The sequence below is a fragment of the Triticum dicoccoides genome, chromosome 1B (assembly GCF_002162155.2).
Source record: "Triticum dicoccoides isolate Atlit2015 ecotype Zavitan chromosome 1B, WEW_v2.0, whole genome shotgun sequence".
In the NCBI taxonomy this organism is placed as follows: Eukaryota; Viridiplantae; Streptophyta; class Magnoliopsida; order Poales; family Poaceae; genus Triticum; species Triticum dicoccoides.
The window spans coordinates 2,782,926-2,802,523 of record NC_041381.1 but is presented as its reverse complement, the minus strand read 5'-3'; the positions used below and the strand labels follow the sequence as shown (position 1 = coordinate 2,802,523).

Here is a 19,598-nt window from a genome sequence, read left to right as displayed (position 1 = left end):
CCGTGGCCCATTACTCCGACAGTAGTCCCCGAAGCTGGTGAAGCTCCGCGGACACTGCATCGTGGGGCTTCAACAGTTTCAGTCTTCCAGGAGTGGATTCTGGGCTTCGGCTGTCGTTTTCCTTCGGGCCGACTATCCAAGGTCGGATTTGCAGAGGGCCGCCCCGCCTCGTAAAGATCTCGACAGTCGTGGCGGGAGACCAGGCGGCGTGCCTGATACGCTTCCCCGGGGTCATCAGTGCGGTCCTATTGCGTGGCGCCACACGGCAGGGGTAGTCTGCCTTCCCACGCGCGCGACGGGACGGGCCGTCAGGCGGGGCCCACCACTACCGCGCCTTGGCATTTGAACGGATCCGTTGTGGCTGTGCGGTCGGTTGGTTTTCCCACGTCGTTACTGCGCGCAGTAACTTCGTGGGGTAAATCGTGGGGGGCGTGGGGTCCTGTGCACAGTTAATCCCACACCCGCCCCCTTCGGCTTCTCAGCCCACAAGGCTATATGTAGGTGGCACTACTAGAAAAACCCCTACTAATGGCGCACCTAATATGGCCATTAATGGCGCATCAGTGGTGCGCCATTACTAGCACGCCATTAGTAATTTTTACTAATGGCGCACCACTGGTGCGCCATTAGTATCTGGTATACTAATAGCGCACCTAGCAGTGTGCCATTAGTATACCATTCGGTGCTCCACTGATATTCCCTCTAGGTGCGCCACTAATAACCTCATAGGTGCGCCACTAGTAATCAAGGAAGGTGCGCCACTAATAAGGGCTTAAATGCGCCACTAGTAATGTATTTGGAAAACAAAAAAAAATCCAATTTTACAGAAAACAACCTATAAGGAAAATAATTTAAAAACAAAAAATGAAATAGAATCATATTTTTTATTATACTAAGAATATTACAATGTCTTTACAAGTATCCAATAAAAGTAAAATTGCAAGGAAATAAAAGAAAATCCTAAAACTAATCTTCTAGTAATCTTTTCTTCTTTTTCTTCACTTTATCCCTACAAAATGTAACAAAATAAACAGAAATACAAACAAACTATTTATAACATGTCAATATTGTCATTTTTTATAACATGTCAATACTGTCTTTTCCAGAATTACATGATGTGAATATTGTATGAGTAAGAATATAATGGAAATGAATTGCAGAGGACATATGAGGTTCAACACTAATCATCGACAAGATGGAAGCGCTATGTACATATATGGGGCATTCGTTCTTCGTTATTCGCTCTCCGACCGACCGCACCCACCCTAACAGGACTGCTCGGCGTTGCCCTCACCTGCATTGTTCCTTTTTTTTTGAGAATGAAAGAGAGGGAATGAAAACCTGGGCGATTTCAAGCATGTGATGAAAGGATTGTTTTTGGGCCGATCGCCGTACCTTTTTCTCTTGCTCTTGTCTGACGAGGACGAGGTAGGGTTGCTGTGCCAGTTCCGCTTGCGCTGGTTGATGACGGTATATGCGGGATGTCTGTCACATACAGTTGGGTATGGCCATTTGGCGTGGGCTTGCCACCAAGCTTTCAGGGTAGACGCCGTGTCCCCTGGGAACTTTCCGGCTCTTTGCTTCCGCAGTATCTCCTCCCTGATGTCCACAAGCTTTTCTCTATACCCCTGCAAAGTCAGGAAAATAATTTTGTTTACAGTTCAGTTTGGACACCAACATAGTGGCAGCTGACAGAATGGAAGGCAGCGAGTTTTACCTGTTTAAGCTCATGCTTCAGCTCTTGCCTCACGCGCTCGACCAAGGATCTCTCACCCTCAGTTAGCATTCCGAAGCCCATGCCATCTGACACATCATTCCCGTCAAACATGTTGCTCTCACTGTCGACCGTATTGTCTTCGTCATCGGACATAGTTGCCCCGGTGCCTTCACCAGGAGATGCCCCTATAGGAAGAATCGATATTAGCAAAACTCAGAACTGGCCAATCTCCAACTTATCCTGGTCACATTTATATTGCGTCTTGCCTTGGCAGGTACTTATTCTTGCTCTAGTTTTTTTTCAGTACAATATATAACTAAGCCTATCCAGGCTTAATCTTGCTCTATTTTTTTTCTGACACAATTCTCATTATTATCTGAAGGCAAACTTCCATGTTCAAGCATATGCCTCTCATAGTAAACTGATTGATGATTACACATACAAACAGATTATGCAAAGTTCTATTGTCAACAAAAAAAAAGAAAAATCACTCCCTTTGGTTTTCACAGCGACACCAGTTTCCAGTGTGACTGGATATTGGCATGGTTTTCTCATAGGTGTGTACCTCGTGATGCCTATAGGCAGAATGGTGGAAAATGTGACGTAGCAAAAGGGACTAAAAACAGTACTATATGCAGACAATCAATATCCATGAATTAAATTCAAGTAAAGTACAATTCCACTAGAAATTTTGTAGCCATGTCAGTTCATTTTGACGATGAAGCATTATTCAATATGCAACACTTTTTTTGCACTACACAAGGGGCTTCTTTTCCTATATGGATTATATGTCATTTTGACAAGCAACATAAAGTATCTGAAAGGGTAACCCTTGTGTGATGGTTCCCGATTATATAGTCCGTGACTGTTCCGTGTGGAAGCTAATTGCAGTAGACATATTAAGAGAGACTTTATCAGGACAGCTTAGCTAAGATTATGAACGCAAGGTACTGTCAGTTCAGTTGCATGGTTGGTGCAACACAAGGTTCATGAATAACTGCCACATACACCGAACTGAAATCTCAACAGCTTTGAAGCCAGGTCCAACAGCTCAAAGTCTGCAACTCTTGTAACTAATAATAATATATAAGAAGGAACCGATACTACTATAAAGGTGGACCTAGTATCTCATAGGACCTACAAGGGTGTGAATTATGACCTATATTTTCTGTCACGACGCGCAATAATACAGGAAAATGGCCAGTCATCGAGCTCTTTCTAGTGGAGTTGAAAAACAAAATATAAGACGTTTTTGCAGTTCTTATATTCTGGTACAGAGGTAGTATTTGTGTTATGTTTGTACTCGCTGGATGCAGAGAGCAGAAGCAATGGATCCCTTCTTTTAAAAAAGAATTCCCCTATGGTTGAGATCCTATGAAACGGCGCCCCTCATGTAGCATGATACTTACTGTGACTATCAACCTCTTAATAAGCATGTAGTGTAGAGATTGTAAAACCCTCTTCCTAGAGAATTTAAGAAGCACTTATCTTGCTGCTGAACTGATGAAGTTAAGATGATGTATGGTACCTGTAAGACTCTGCAGAGTTTGCTCGAGCTCCCAGCAGGCCATCACCGCCTCCATGGCGTGGACGCGCACATGCTGCTGGAGCTGTTCCTTGAAGGAACAGAGGAGCAGCACATAGTGTGTCTGCAACAAGGAAAACAGAACCTTTAGAACACATATATAGAGAAAAAGGCAGGTGGTCGATAATAACCTTTACACAAGGAGAATTGCCATTTCCAGGCAAAGGAAGGAGCCCCTGCTTGCCTAGCAAAGGGACACTTGTAGTTGGTTTTTGGGGTTTGCTTTTGTCTCTATCGCAGTGGTGAGGCGCTTGTGGTTGAGGAAACAAAGTTGCTCACAGCTAGAGCCTAGAGCACGCAGTAAATTATTTGGAGGTGGGATGGGTAGCAATCAAGGGATGAACTAGCATAATACTCATAGTTGAAGAAGCTAACTTTAACCAAATCCACCGGCGGAGGTTAGCGAGTGCTAATAATCCCATGTGAGCTCGTGCGCAACCAATCAAACATGTTGTGTGCATTGGAAGAAAAAGGTAACCTGGCTTAGCCTGTTTGAAATCCCAATCCCAGTCCCAACATGAGCGGGGCAATTTCATCGCCAAATCCCATCCAATCCCCAAATTTTCGAACCACACACGCACGCACGCCGCGTCAATCTACTACACATAACATAGAGCACGCGCGGGGCAGCCCGGCCCAGCCGGCGCGGGGCGTCCGTACGCGGCGTGAGCGTGAGGCGAGGAGGCATGGTGGTGGTAGGAGCTCACCATGAAGAGGTCGAGCTCCTCGCCGCCGGCGGGCGCGCGCGGCGATCTGCGCGTCGATGCGGGGGAGCTGGTCGACGCGGGTGGCGACGCGGAGGCAGGCGACGTGTGCCTCCAGCAGCAGCAGCCTGCCCTGCACATAAAACGAACCAATGAGGGGACGGGAGGGGAGATGAAGAAGATGGCCTGCAGCCACACGCACCATGGTCGGGGTCGGAGATCCGTCACCGGAGATGGCCTGCAGCCGTCGTCTGTCGCCCGGAGGTTGAGGCGTCGTACCTCCATGGCTAGGCTAGGCTAGGGTTTCTGGCATCTCCGTCCTGGCTTCTGTCGGCCCTGGATGGATGGTCGCGGCTCAGGTCGACGACGGGACGATGCGCCATGGATCTGGATCTGGGCGCTCCTCACCTCCCTGGAAGCTCGCCGGAGAAGGCCTTCCCTTCCCTCCCCTCCTCTCCTCTACTGGGAGAGAAGAGGAGAGGAGAGAAGAGAAGTTGAGGTGCGGCAGCGCTGCAGGGAGAGGAGGCCGCCATGACCGGGCTCCTCCTGCTGCCATGGTCGCCATGGCATCGGGCTAGGGTCTCGGCCCGACCAGGCAGACAGAGGAGAGGATAGGGAGGTCGTCGGCGCGGCATGGATGGGGAGAGGAGGCCGCCGGAGAGGTGATGCGGAAGAGGAGATCGGCGGCGGCGTTGGATCAGAGCCGGAGGAGAGGCGGGTGGCTGTTTCAGGAGAAAGGGGAGGGGAGAGAACATGACTAGAGGGAGGGGATAAGGGGTGATAGCAATGGCGCACCGGTAGGGGGTGCGCCATACGTATAGATAGCAATGGCGCATCTCTTACTGGTGCGCCATTGGTAAGTCTGGGGAGGGGTGTGGGGCCAGGACAAAACTACTAATGGCGCACCACACACTAAGTGCGCCATTAGTAATATGGCCACTAATGGCGCACCCATATCTAGTGCGCCATTGCTATATAGCAGTGGCGCACCACATGTCTGGTGCGCCATTAGTGTTCATATCATCTATAGCCCTTTTCCTAGTAGTGTGGGGGGGAGCGGAGCGGCAGAGCACGCACGCCCTTCTTCCCCGCTCCCTCCGCTTCCTCTTGCCTCCTTTCCTTCCTTTCACCGCTGTTGAGCAAGAACACACCACATCAACGGCGATGAGCTCTTCCTCCGCCGCCGCGGCCCCCACCGTTCGCTCCGGCATGTGGGACGGCTCGGAGGTGGATGATGAGCATATCGAGTTTCTCCGCCTGACGCGCCGGCTCTCCGTTGCAGACCTCGTGCGCGCCCACGCTACGCCGGAGGGGGAGATTCGACCGCCGCCGGAGGAGGGCGAGTGGGTCATCTTACGCTCGCACCATATGCGCGGCCTGGGGCTGCCGGCGAGCGGCTTCTTCCGCACCTTCCTGGAGTTCCACAGGATCCAGCCGCACCATCTCACCCCAAACATGCTGGTGCTGCTGTCCGCCTTCGCCACTCTGTGCGAAGGCTTCCTTGGCATCCTCCCCACCATCGAGTTGTGGGGAGAATTCTTCTATTCCAAGCTCGGCACGCACATCGCCGACGTGCCGGCTCAATGCGGCGCCATCATCGCGTTGTGGCGGTCGACGGCTGACAACCTGTTCCCCGCCATCGTGTTGATCAAATCGGTGAAGATGTGGCAACGGTCGTACTTCTACGTGAAGAGCGTTGCCCCCGACGGGGATTGGGTCAATCTGCCGCCTTACGAAGCCGTCGCACCGGCTGGGAGGCTTCCCAGCTGGTCTCATCGAGCCAAGACGTTGACTCCCGCCAGAACCGCCGCCATGGCGCGGCTCCGAGTTCTGACGCAGTCGGAGGGCCTCGTTGGGGCCGACTTGCTGGCCGCCTTTGTGGTGCGCCGAGTCCTCCCTCTCCAAGGCCGGCCTCATCTGATCAGTCAGATGAGTGACCACCGGGACCCGAGTCGGATGTGCACCAAGGACATGCCCCGCGCAGAGGTGGCAAACATGGTGAACCACATCGCGAACTGCGAGCTCGAGGAGGACTGGCAGTTCGGCAAGGAGTCGTACTCGCACGCCAACCCCCCTCCAGTGGTATGTCGCATCTCTTTATTGGTTTGCCTTCTTCGTGGCCGACTCCGACTTTTGATTTTTATTGGTTTCTCTGAACTAGAATCCCCTCATGTAGCCCGCAGCTGCCGTCACAAGACCGCCCCGCGAGTTCGTCCCCGACCGAGCGGAGAGCGACGTTGACGACCCCGACTTGGGGGTGGCGGCGATGGAAGACAACGCCGAAGGCGGGGGAGGAGGAGCGGTAGGCGGCTTCAGGCCCTCGGCCACATTCGCCGATTGGCCTGACGACGACGCCGAAGGGGAAGTCGTCCCGCGCCACCACCCGAGGGTCGGCTCATCGGGCGCGGGTTCCTCCGCCGGCCAAGGTGGCTTGAAGAGGCGCCAGCCTGGGCCGAGTTCATTCGGCGGCAAGCCGAAGAAGCTCAAGGGGGCGGCCACCGCGGCCAGGCGGGAGAAGGCGGCCGCGAGGGCCAATCGCTTCCGCAGGGAGGTGAGGAGGCCGCCGCTAGTCTCTGCGTAAGTGTTTCTTCCTTTGTCCTTATTCTCCCTCGGTGAATCTCATTCGAGTTTCTCTTTTTCACTCACTTTTTGCTTCAGGGCTCCCCTTTCCCTTGAGAGGGTCGTCGCCCCCTCCGTCATGGGGTCGGTGGAGACGTCTGCCAACACTCGGCGGATTGACCCCGCCGCCGACCTCCAGGAGGCGACGGAGCGAAATGCGTGGGAGATGCGCTACGAGGAGGAGGCCGCCCGTTTGGAGAAAGCGGAGGCCAAGAAGGCGGCGGCCTCCGCTCAGAAAAAACTGGAGGAGGCCGAACCCGCCGCCGTAGCAAGGCAGCGAGCCGAGGAGGCCGCGCGTCGCCAGTCGGCGCAGTTTGTCACCCCAATTTCCTCGGCGCCGCCGCCCCCGGAGTTCACGGGGCAGATTGGAGAAACCGGCGTCGAGACTCGCATCATGGAGAAGGAGAGCGGCGAGGCCTCTATGTCGGACACGCTCGTGCCGCCACCGCCGCCTCCACCGCCGTCTGGGAGAGCGCTCGGCAAACAGCCGGCGGGTCCGCCGGAGACGATGACCGCAGACGAGTCCGAGGCGAGGCTGCTTCTCCAAGTCGCCTCGCCGGTGCGCCGCTATCTTGAGAGGGTGACCTCGGCGCCGCGACCCTGAGAGACCGGCGCCGCCAGCTCGGCAACCCCAGACGCCGAGGCGACAAGCGCCGCGCCCATCGGGTGGTTGCGCAGAGGCGGCACTCGGCCGCTGAATCAAGCGCTTCTGGACGTCCAGGCGAAGCTGCGCGCTGAAGGCGACGCCATTAAAACTTGCACCAGGGCGCATCTGGCAGCGCGGACGGCCGTCCGAGTATGTTTCCTTCTTCTTTTTGGTTCTTGTTTCTCTCTGTGGGGGCGCGCCAGTGCACCCACTGGGTGTAGTCCCCGAGTTTCGGGCCGGCTGTTGAGCAGGCGGTTCGGTACTCCCTCTGGCGAGTTCCAAATGTTAACTTTGTCTTAAATGACTATTGCAGGAGTATCACAACCTCCGAGCTACCGCCTTCAACCGTAATGTTCAGGAGTTTGGCAGGCGGGCTGCCGACTTGTCGGAGAGCCGGGGTGAGTCCTTCTTCTTTCTCGGGGTGGCGCGCTAGCGCACCCGCGGGCTGTAGTCCCCGAGATTCGGGCCGACTGCTGAGCAATCGGACCGGATCTTCTCAGCGACTTTCTCTGTTGATGAATTATCTTCTTTCGTCTTTTTTCTTCTTCAGAGGCCAACACCGCTCTTCAGCAGCAACTGGGCGAGGCCAATACCGCCTTGCGCGCCAAGGAGGAGGAGTGCAGCAAGCTTGCCACAGAGTGCGACCTGCTGGCTGCGCAGCTGCCTGAGCAGAAGGAGCTACTCAAGAAGGCGCAGGACGAGGCCGAGAAAAAGGAGGCTGCTCTCCTGGCCGAGTTCGAGAGCGAGCGCTCCTCCTAGACTGACGGGGAGGCGATGCTGACCTCCGGCTTCCATGAGATCGAGGACCGTCGATGGTGAGTTTCTTTCCTTTCTTCGAGCTTCCGACTATAAGTCGAGCCGATTTCTGGTTTTTTCGACTTACTTCTTTTTTGTCTTGGCAGACTTCTTCCCTGGCCACTCGCAGGCAGTCACTCTAGCCATCGAGGCTGATCGCGAGCTGTGGAGGGCGAGCGGCGCGGAGATCGCCGCTAACGCCCCCCGAACCATCGATGAGCAGCTTCTAAGCATTGAAGCCCGTCTTCGTCCGGCCCACCGGCTGATGCGCCGGCTCCAGCATGCCGGCGCCCAGGCTGTTGCTGCTCTGTGGCCAGACATGCCGGCTCTGCGCATCGCCAGTCAGACCGCCGATTGGCTGGAGGTCACCGCCGGCCGTCTTGAAGCTTGGAAGGGTTCCTCGGCCTGGGCCGGGGAACGCCGGGCCTTGGAATTCGTCAAGGCGTGGTATACGGGGCTGGACCTGGACCGGCTGGCCGCATTCCATTCAGAGGCCCAGGCAGAGTTGGTGGCAGTGGAGGGTGCCCTTGTCGAACGTGCGGCGGTGATTGCCGACTATACGGACACCAGTGTCTTCGTCCCCGAGCGGGCTGCAGGCGGCGAGGAGGTGCCGCCAGAGTGGTTCGGGATGAACCCGAACTTCGGCGAGGACTCGACTGAGGTGATCGACTCCAGCACCGAGGAGGAAGGTGAGGCGGAGGACGAAGGCGAGAGGGAGGTGCCAGAAGACGGAGCGGGCGGCCAGCCTCAGCTCGACCGCGCCTCCAGCAATGAGCCGCTTTGAGAAAAGGCGACTGCCGCCGGAGGCGATGAGACCGCCCAGCCGACCGCCCCGGCGCCTGACACCGCCGTCTCCTCCGATCCTCCGATCCCAGATGCCACCTCCTAGGCTGCCGTTTTCGCCTCTGCTTTATCTGTCTTAGTAATCTTTTGGAAAACTTTGTTAAATTCGAATGGTTCCACCCGCGGGGTGTATCTTGAACTTCTACTCGAAGATTCGGCCAAGGGCCTATGTAAATATTTATCCGAGTTCTATCTTTCCTTGCTTACTGCTCTTTAGGCTTTTCCCTTTGCCGCCTTCCTTTAGCCGCTGCCTTGCCAGTCGGACAGCCGCTCTGCGGACTGTCGCTGGGTCAAATGCTTGGCTATTTCAGGAGGGCAAGTACTCTGCCATTTTAGAGTTTCTTTTAGCAAGTCGGATAGAAAGCGGCAGGCCGACTACCCAAGAGTCGGCCGTCCTTGATAGAGGTTAATAGAAGCGGCAAGCCGACTACTCATGAGTAGGCTTTTTGCTTCAGAGATGCTGGAAACCGTCTTACGCTATGTTTGTGCTTTGGGTCCTTAGCCATTTTTCGTGTGGGTGCCCGTTCTTCCTCACTCCTGGCCACCAACAGTCGCTTCTGCGAGCTGTGGCTTCGTCAGGAGACGGATTAGGCACCACACACTACTTGTCTGACTGCGGGAAACTCCTCATAGCGCGAGGCTGTGAGTCCCCGGCACGACTAGTCTGGCCCGGTGCCAAGCGGCTTTTAATAGTAGAGTAACATACTCGAAGGCATAATTATTATCATACAGATGACAAAAAGGGCAGTCCCCGAGCTCGTCTCGGGGGTCCCAAAGTCTTAGTACTTTAATACAAAGGGGTAGCGTGATACATACTGCATCAACTGTAAAATCTTCGAAGAAGATTTGCATTCCACGGGCGCTCTGTCTCTTTACCGGAGTCGTCCCTCTTGCGTGCTCGGGGCTTCTGAGCATCGATCAGGTAGTAGGAGTCGTTTCACAGCACCTTGCTGATGATGAAGGGGCCTTCCCAAGGCGCCGACAGCTTGTGCTGGCCGGCTGTTCGCTGGATCAGTCGGAGCACAAGGTCGCCCTCTTGGAAAGATCTTGTCCTGACCTTCCTATTGTAGTATCGACGCAGACTCTGCTGGTAGATGCTGGACCGGCTGAGTGCCAATAGCCGGCCCTCTTCCAGCAGATCAACGCCATCTTGATGTGCTTCTTATGCTTCTTGCTCAGTGTACATGGTGACTCGCGGGGAGTCGAATTCTATGTCCGTCGGGATGACGGCTTCGAGACGGTAGACGAGGAAGAAGGGTGTGAAGCCGGTTGACTTGTTTGGAGTCGTGCTCAGACTCCAGAGGACGGCCGGTAGTTCCTCAAGCCAGCAGCCGGCCGACCGCTCTAGCGGCACGACCAGTCGAGGCTTGATGCCGGATAAGATGAGGCCGTTTTCCCGCTCAACCTGGCCGTTTGACTGCGGATGGGCAACGGACGCTAAGTCTAGTCGGATGCCCTGCGTCGCGCAGAAACAGGCCAAGGCGCCTTTGGCAAAATTTGTGCCCATTGTTGGTGATGATGCTGTGCGGGATGCCATATCGAGTCATGATGTCGGCGATGAAGGTCACTGCAGTCGGACCATTTAGCTTCTTGATGGGTTTCACTTCTACTCACTTGGTGAACTTGTCCACTACGACTAGTAGGTGAGTCAAGCCACCTCGTGCCGTCTTGAATGGTCCCACCATGTCCAGGCCCCAGACTGCAAAGGGCCAGGCGATGGGGATAGTCTTGAGTGCCGAAGCTGGCTGAAGTAGCTTGGAACGGAAAATCTGGCACCCTTTGCACTTTTGGACTAACTCTTTGGCCTCTTCCAAGGCAGTTGGCCAGAAAAAACCGTGCTGGAAAGCTTTGGCGACGAGTGCCCTTGAGGCCGCGTGGTGGTCGCACTCGCCTTCATGGACATCTCTGAGAATTTCTTGGCCTTGTTCTGCCTCGACGCAGCGTTGGTAGACACCAGTGACGCTGCGCCTGACCAGCTCTCTGTTGACTATGGTATAAGCTGCTGCTCGACATTGCACTTGCCGAGCTAAGTTTCATCAGTTGGCAGCTCTCTGTTTACTAGGAACTTGAGGATGGGCTGGGCCCATGAGGGTGCTGCTATTTCTTCAATTGCTATCAGTGCGACTTGGACAAGGGCGGCCGAGCTGGGAGGCGGCGGGTTGGAGTCCGCAGCCGCTTGCTGACTTGACGAAGTCCCCGGGTCGACTGGAGTAGTCCCCTGGCCGGGCTCGGGAGTCTTCGATCTTGCCACTGCAGTCCCCGGGCCGGGTTCTGAAGTCCCCGGGCCGGCTTCGACTGTGTCTTTCTTGGAGTCGGATCCAACTTCTTCAGGTGGAGTCGGCACAAAGATTGAATCTGATTCTGGTGACGGCTTGATAGAAGTCTTGAGGAAGCGCCGAAGGGCGATGCCGGTTGGTATTGCTTGGCGAGTGGAGCCGATCCGTGCCAAGGCGTCTGCTTGGTCGTTATCGTTCCTTGGCACGTGGAGGAACTCGCACGCCTCGAAGTATCCGCTGAGTTGCTGCACCAGGAATCGGTAGCTCGCCATGTTTGCGTCCTTGGCGTCCCAATCGCCAGATGATTGCTGGACCACCAAGTCAGAGTCGCCATAACACAGGATCCGGCGAATGCCGAGCTCTTTGCAAGTCGGAGCCCGTGGATGAGCGCTTCCTACTCGGCCATGTTGTAGGAGGCGGCGAAATGGATCTGCAGCTCATATCTGAGCTTGTCGCCCTTGGGGGAAGTGAGGACGACGCCGGCTCCGAGGCCGGTGCGCATCTTGGAGCCATCGAAGTGCATCCGCCAATGGGTGGAGTCGGGCGCTCGCGGCAGATACTGGGTGTCGGCCCAATCGACGAGTAAGTCGGCCAGCGCTTGTGACTTGATGGCGGTGCGGGGCTCGTAGTAGATGGTGTAGGGAGCTAGGTCGATGGCCGATTTGGCCACTCGGCCAGAAGCATCTCGGCTTCCGATGATCTCGGCTAGTGGGGCCGTGCAGACCATGGTGATTGGATGCTCCTGGAAGTAAGGCTTCAATTTCTTGGTGGCAAAATGCACGCCGTAGCACATCTTCTGGTAGTGGGGGTAGTTCTGCTTGGAGGCCGATAGTACCTCGCTCAGGTAATATACCGGTCTCTGGACAGGTAGCGCCTTGCCTTCCTCCTTGCGCTCGAGTACAATGACTGTGCTAACTACCCGGCTGGTGGCGGCAATGTATCGGAGCATGGGCTCTTTGGGAGTTGGAGCCGCCAGCACAGGGGAAGTAGTCAGCATCTTCTTTAGCTGGAGGAAAGCTTCGTCCGCCTTGGGAGTCCATTCAGAAAAGGTTGTCTTCTTCATGAGCTGGTACAGGGGGAGAGCCTTCTCGCCCAGCCGACTGATGAATCGGCTGATGGACGCCAAGCAGGCGGTGAACTTTTGCACATCTAACAGTCGTCTGGGTGCTTCCATCCTCTCGATGGCCTTGATATTCACAGGGTTGCACTCTATACCGCGTTCGGACACCAGGAAACCAAGGAGCTGGCCGGCTGGTACTCCGAAGACGCATTTCTCGGGGTTGAGCTTGGTCTGGAATCGGCGCAGGTTTTCAAAGGTTTCCTTGAGATCTTCCAACAGAGTTCCATGCTTCTCCGTCTTCACAACCACATCATCCATGTAGATGTGGGCATTTCTGCCGAGTTGCTTGAGGAGGCACCTCTGCATGCAACGCTGAAAGGTGGCGCCGGCATTCCTCAAGCCGAACGTCATGGTCAGGTAGCAGAAGGCACCAAACGGCGTGATGAAGGCGGTCTTTAGTCTGTCAGCCGGGTTCAGCTTGATCCAGTGATATCCTGAATATCCATCTAAGAAACTCAACAGCTCGCATCCGGGTGTGGAGTCTATCACCTGATCAATTCTTGGCGTGGCAAATGGGTCCTTGGGGCAGGCTTTGTTGAGGCTTGTGTAGTCAATACACATCTGCCACTTCTTGTTCTTCTTCAGCACCAGTACTGGGTTGGCCAGCCACTCTGGAAAAAATACTTCCATGATGAAGCCGGCTGCCAGGAGCCGTGCTATTTCTTCTCCAACAACTCTTCTCTTTTCTTCTGACAGGCGGCGCAAGGGCTGCCTGACGGGCTTCATATCAGATCGGACATGTAATTTGTGCTCGGCGAATTCCGTCGGTACACCAGGCATGTCCTTGGGGGACCATGTGAAGATGTCTCGATTCTCACGGAGGAAATCGACGAGCTCGCCTTCCTATTTGCTGTCAAGGCCTGTGCCCATGACAGCGTACCTCTCTGGGTGCTCCGCGTCCAAAGGTATCTTCTTCGTTTCTTTGGCCGGCTTGAATGATCCTTCTGCTTCCGAATCCTTGGGGTCGGGCGACAACTCGGGCTGCTTGCCGGCCATCACCACGACCCGATCAAATAGCCGTTTCTCAGCTGCGTTCACCAGGGACTCTGCCAGCCGACTGCTTTCGGCTGCGCAAGCGGACGACTTTCTGTAGTCACTGGCCACAGTCAGAATTCCCTTGGCACTTGGCATCTTCATCTTGAGGTAGGCGTAGTGGGTGACAGCCATGAACTTGGCCAGAGCTGGTCGGCCAAGCAATGCATGGTACGGGCTTTCAAGGTCCACCACTTCAAACCAGACTGGCTCTCCGCGGAAATGATCTTTGTCCCCAAAGAGGACGTCTATCAGGATCTTGCCGATTGGTGAGCAGGAAAGGCCAGGAACAATGTCGTGGAACACAGTCCGGCTGCTCTGAAGCTGTCTTCGCTTGATTCCTAACTTCTCCATCGTATCCTTGTACAGGATGTTGATACTGCTACCTCCATCTTTCAGCACTCGCGAGAAGCGAGCGGCCCACCTATTTGTGTCGAGTGTGGCGCCTAAGACCAAGGCGTAGGAGCCTGGACTCAGCATCACCTCTGGGTGATCGGCTCTACTCCAACTGATGAGCCTCTCGGACCAGTGCATGAATTCTGGAGTGCTTGACGCGACTGCATTCACCTCTTGTTGTTGTTGGCGCCTGCTGCGCCGGTCGTCTGCCACACTGGTGAACACCACATAGGCTCCGTGCTCATCTGGAAACTCGTCTTGTATCGCACCGACTGGCATGACAGCCGGCTGCTGGGGCGGCTGTGGCGGGGGCGGCCCAGCAGGCGGGGGAGGGAGTAGGCCATCTCCCTTGGTGATTCTGGTCAGCCAGTGACATTTCCTGGTGGTGTGATTTGATGGCTTCACGCCGCTGTGGAACTTGCAGGGGCCATCCAGGGTCTGTCGTAGGAGAAGGCCGGCAACCAGTTGGACTTGCCACCCCTCTGCCGCTTCACTTGAGGCGGTCCCTCCGGTTGTTGGTCTTCGACTGTCGCCACTTGCCGGCTGTTGGAGGCCGGCTGCGAGGCCTTTCGCTTGTGGTCGTTCTGCTGTTGCCGCTGACTGGAGTCCCCAGCCGGAGTTCTTGGAGCCTGAGGAGCGACTTTGCTATTCGCACTGACTTGGATCTCCGCCTTCATGGAAGAGTCGGCCGTGGCGTACTTGTCCGCCGTGATCAGTAGTTCATCGAGGGTCTCCGGCTCATCGTAGAGAAGCTTGTGCTTGAGGAGGGTGGCTTCTCTGCACCCGGCAGTAAAGTACTCGATAGCCTGCACCTCGTGCACGCCTTCGCAGGAGTTCCGGAGCTCGCCCCAGCGCGTGAGGTAGTCGAGAGTGGATTCGTTGGGACCTTGCACGCACAGGGAGAGTTGGCGAGGCTTGGGAGGTCGCTTGTACGTGCTCGTAAAGTTGCGGACAAAGGCCTCGGTGAAGTCGACCCAGCTGTTGATGCTGCGAGGCTTCAGACTTTTTAACCATGTTCGGGCCGAGCCCTGGAGCATGAGCGGGACATATCTTACGGCAACACGCTTGTTGCCGTTCGCTATATTGACGGTTGTGGAGTAATCGATCAGCGAGTCTTCCGGCTTCACGGTGCCGGTATATTTGGGCGTGTCTCGGGGGAGCGTGAACCCTTTGGGAAAGGGCTCATCTCGGATGCGGGGCCCAAAGAAGGGTGGACCCAACTCGTCTTCTTCTTCCAGCGCCAGGGACCGGTGGAGTTGGTCGATCCGGTGGCGGGCGTCGTTTTCTCCGACTCCCTCTCGGCGGCCGAGACGGTCGCCGAGAGTCGGATGTTCCACGGGCAGCAGGGAGACTCGCCTTTCTCTGCGAGGAGGGGGAGGCAGATAGTCGTCCCGCCGTTCCACCACTTTGGGGCGGCCGTCTTGGTCGCGCTCGATGGTGATGCGAGTCCGACTGTGGCTGACAGCCGGCTCCTTGTCCTTCTTTCCGCGGGCCCCACCAGTCAGCGTTCGAGACGTCGCGCCTTGGTCTCGGCGGGGTGGCGGGTCGTCGTTTTTCGCCGCGGCGCCTCTACGCGGCAGCCGGCCTCGTTCTGCGCGGCGGCTGCGTCGAGGAGCAGCTGAACTCGCTCCATCATCATGCGGCGCTCTTCGCCCTCGAAGTTGTCGAGCTCTCCTGCTGCCGCCTGGGCGGCGCCGATGCTCTCCGCGGGCGTGGCATACACAGGGCAATCATCCCCGAATAGATTGGCGATTTCCACGCCGCGTTGTCGGACCGCGCCTAGACGGCTGGGCCCAGTCGGAGCCGGCGAGCCTCCAGCGTCTTAGCGTCCTGTCTCCCAAAATCGGCGCGGCGAGGTCTCGCAGGGCCGCGTCGAGCGGATCATTCGCTCCTTCACCAGAGCGCTCGCCGTGATCGAGGACGAGAACTTCCTTGACGGTGCTTCCGTCGCTTCCCGCGCAAGGGAGCGGCTCGTCGTACACCACCACGTTGGTGGGAAATGCGTCGAGCGACGTCGTGTCTGAGTCGACCAGCATCGGGTCGGTGGATCCTATGGACTCCAGGTCCACGGCAGGCTCGCCGGCGACGTGGAGTTGGTCGAAGAGACCCGCGAGGAGGCTCTTGGGGCCGGTCGTGCCTGCGTCGAACGCAGGCTTGTCGGAGAGGACAACTTCACCAATAAGCTCGACGAGGCTGCTGGCCGCGCAGGCAATATCAGCGCCGCGCAGCGCGTCGGCGCAAACTCCATCTGGCGTGCCGGGCTGGCTGCACTCGCCAGGGATGCAAAGGGTTCCCGTCCAGAGCAGATCTCTGGATGACGGTGCACCTCGCCCCACGGTGGGCGCCAAATGTTGGGGGTTGGGTACGACATATGCCAAAGGATGTCTTATCATGGTGGGAGCGAGGAGAATGTCGCCGGTGCCCGGAAGCGGGATGAGGCGAAGACATGCACGCCGGCGGAACTTACCTAGCTTCAGGGCTCTCCGAGGAGATAACACCCCTACTGCTGCTCTGCGGGGTCTCCGCATGGTCACTATGGCAAAGTGGTTACAATGGTGCTCCTGGAGCTGTTTCTGGAGGTAGGAGAAGGCTGGGCTAGCTTCTCCTTCCTGTGATATAAGGTCTATTCCTATCTGGGTCCGAACCCTTTGCATGGGCTTCTCGGGGGGTTTATATAGGCCTACCCCCAGGGGTACAATAGTAATCCGGCTGGGAGCGGGTCCCAGCCGTCTGTCTCTCAGGCCGTCGTCCTTCCTTCCGACTACTGGGGCCCGCCGACTGGCGGGCCCCACGGACAGGCCTGAGACTATAGCGGTACTCCTGATGACGTTGGCTTGGTCATGCGGTCATGGCTACAGCACCGCCGTCTGGCGTGCGTTCACTGTCGCCACTCCCCATCTTATCTGGTTAATGGTGTGCGGGCCCGGGGGAGGGGTCGGCCGACTCCAAGGGGCCGACTCCCACCGGTCCGTCTCCAGGGCGCTCATGCCGTCTTCGGTCTACCAACTGACGGGCGGCCTTGCCGCCCTTGGGTCGTACAGGCCGGCTTCGTGGGCACAGTGTGCCGCCTACTGTGGCTGAGGTCAGGGCAGGCATGGCAACAGTGCCGCGCCTCGCCGGACATCTCCAGTGGTACGGCTCACTCTAGCCATGCCGGCTCGTCGTAAGCAAAGGGGGGGGGGGACGACCATGCCATGGCCGTACCCTGCCTCGTCCTTCGAGACGTGGGTGGAGTCATGGGCTGACTCTCCATAGCCGGCCTCTCTTGAGGCCGCCGGCCAGGAGTCGGCTTGTCTTGGAGTCGCCATCAGGGACTCGGCTTGTCACGGAGTCGCCGTCTGGGACTCGGCATAACTTGGAGTCGTCCCTGGGACTCGGCATGAGGGGTGCGGCCTGCCCCGATGTCTTGAAAGGTCCTGGGGCTCGGGTTGGCCTACCCGTGGCCCATTACTCCGACAGTAACCCCACCACGTATGTTGTTATGACTCCATGTTTTTAGGCAAGTCCCTAAAGGCTATGCCGAGAACGCTTGATATTCACCCCCTTTATAGAGGGGTCGAGGCCTATCCCTGTATCTCCACGCTTGCGCCTTCCTGCACTCTGAGTTCCAACACCCAAAGCTCAAGCTTAGCCACTTAGGATCTTCAATCATGTCCGGATCCGACCTTTAAGGCCGGTGGATGGCCTCCTCTGTCACAGAGGAGGACATTGCGAAGCTTAGGGAGGCCGGGTATCTGACCGTCGATGTCAAGCACAGGCTTCCTGTTCCAAGGCAGGTCATCCCTACTCCCGTACCGAACGAGAGCGTTGTATTTGTTTCCCACTTCCTCCAGGTCTTAGTCTTTAGTCTTGATCCCTTCGTAAGAGGGCTCATGTTCTATTATGGGCTAGATTTTCATGATCTAGCTCCGGATTCCATCCTTCACATCTCGTCATTTATCGTCGTGTGTGAAGCCTTCCTCCAAATCACCCCACACTTTGGCTTGTGGCTCAAGACCTTCAATGTGAAGCCGAAGGTGATCGAGGGGCGACACACGGAGTGCGGAGGCGCTGTAATAAGAAGAAACACCATTGCCCTGTGGCCCGAAGGTTCCTTCCCGGAGGTGTCCGATCTATGGCAACCAAGGTGGTTCTACGCCACAGCTCCCCTAGGATGAAAGTGGGCGGCTGCCCCTGCCTTCCGCTCGGGCCCTCCGCGTCAACTAGTGTCGTGGGCCAACGTGGGACTGGACTAGGGGTCTGCAAATGATGTACCGACATTGCAGAGCCACATTTGGGAGCTTCTCAAGAGGGATATTAATCCAGGTAATGCTAGTTCGGCGGGCCCTGCCGTGCAAGCGTCGACCTCTCCGGATGTGGGAGTTCAATCCAGAAGGCCCGCGGACCATTCAGCACTTCTTCGGCATGACGCCTAAAGGAATGTATAAGTTGTTCTTTGGACCTCGAATAAAGTGTCCGGACAACATCGAGGATGCGGGCCTGAGCTGCAACCGCCCAGATACCCAAGTAAGTAACCCTATAACCGAACACTTTGTTTATATTTATCATAACATTGTTCTAAAAAACTGTCCACAGCCAGGATCGGCTTAGTAAGGCAGAGAGAATCAGGTGTCCGGCCCCGCTTCCCGAAGGTTTGCCCGGTCCGGCGATAGCCATGATGCTTAAATGGGCGCTAAGTCAAGTGCCATCGAGGAAGGATGAAGGGAGGAGTGAAGAAGCCAAGAGTGAGGTTCACACATTGCACATCTAAACTGGGGGAATTAATGTTTGCATGAAGGAGGACAATCGGGGGGTAAATCTAAGGTTTCCTCCCCCCGCAGGAAGAAGAGGGCCGCCTCCGAAGATTTGGAAACGGAGGCGCCTAAACAAGGGAAGAAAACTTCGCCAAGGGGCCCTGCCCCGAAGGGCGTCCTCACCGCACCATGCCTGCAAACGGGCCAGCCCTCCACTGAGCTGTAAGTTAATAAACAAGAAGCTATTGCTTTTTCCTCTGAGAGTAATAACCAGGATCTATTTCCTGAAGTCCGGCTAGTAGCCCGTCTCAACAAGGTTTGTCTTCGGGGATCTTCTTCCGGAGATGATGGAGAGTGAAATCCCACATGCCTCTCCACCCTGTGGGGAAGCCGACCCTGAAGTTTCGGCAAGGAGGAGTCCAGATCCGCTGAGGCCAGAAGCTATAACTTCGGCCGCCTCGAGCCCGGTGCGTTCGGCTCCCATGGAGGGCAATGAGAAGGGTTCGAGACAGTCCGGTGCCCGGCCGAACATACTGACGGGCCTCCTGGAGCAGACTGCTCTCTCAGAGGATCACCGTACACTAATGGGTATGGTGTTGGAGGAAATTTCCTCCGCCACAAGAGGGTTAGATGAAGCTTTTGGAACCTTGCTCAAAGGCTTTGAGGTACGCAGCAAAACACATATTTTTTGGTTGCACCACACGCGTTAGATGTGCTCTGTATAGATAGTAGCCCCTGAGACTCTGGTTGCCAGCCCGAGGCGGCAAAACGGAGGTCACACTCCTAGGTAATGATTGCATTGTATTTATGCGCATGTTGCTAAGGAACCGGAGGTAGAGCGGACTGCTGAATTGGCCGAACTGAGGCGACAGATTGATGTGGTGGATGCCGACATCACGCTTGTAAACAAGCGATTTGACGAGTCACAGAGTATGTGCTCGTATTTCCTTATTTGTTTACGAAATTTTAAGAACGTTGTAATATTAATATGATATGATGTGGCTGCAGGCGGAGCTGCTTTCATTGAGGCCCTGAGGGCGGAACTTGTCCTAGCCAAGGAACAAGCCCGGGCTAGCAATGCGGCTGCCCTAAAGGCAGCCGATAGCCGAACAGGCTGCTCATCCCCGAAGCG

General features: G+C 56.1%; 1 protein-coding gene across 1 annotated transcript; it reads right to left on the bottom strand.

Moving 5' to 3' along the window:
- Nucleotides 1-1,238: 1,238 nt before the first annotated feature.
- On the bottom strand, nucleotides 1,239-4,084 carry LOC119298746 (homeobox protein knotted-1-like 11). The gene is made up of 5 exons (XM_037576039.1): nucleotides 4,010-4,084; nucleotides 3,246-3,366; nucleotides 1,718-1,902; nucleotides 1,396-1,628; nucleotides 1,239-1,305 (listed from the first exon to the last, which is right to left on the bottom strand). The coding sequence occupies exons 1-5, from the start codon at nucleotides 4,010-4,012 to the stop codon at nucleotides 1,266-1,268; spliced, it is 582 nt and encodes a 193-aa protein (XP_037431936.1). The 5' UTR covers nucleotides 4,013-4,084; the 3' UTR covers nucleotides 1,239-1,265.
- Between the last annotated feature and the right edge of the window lie 15,514 nt (nucleotides 4,085-19,598).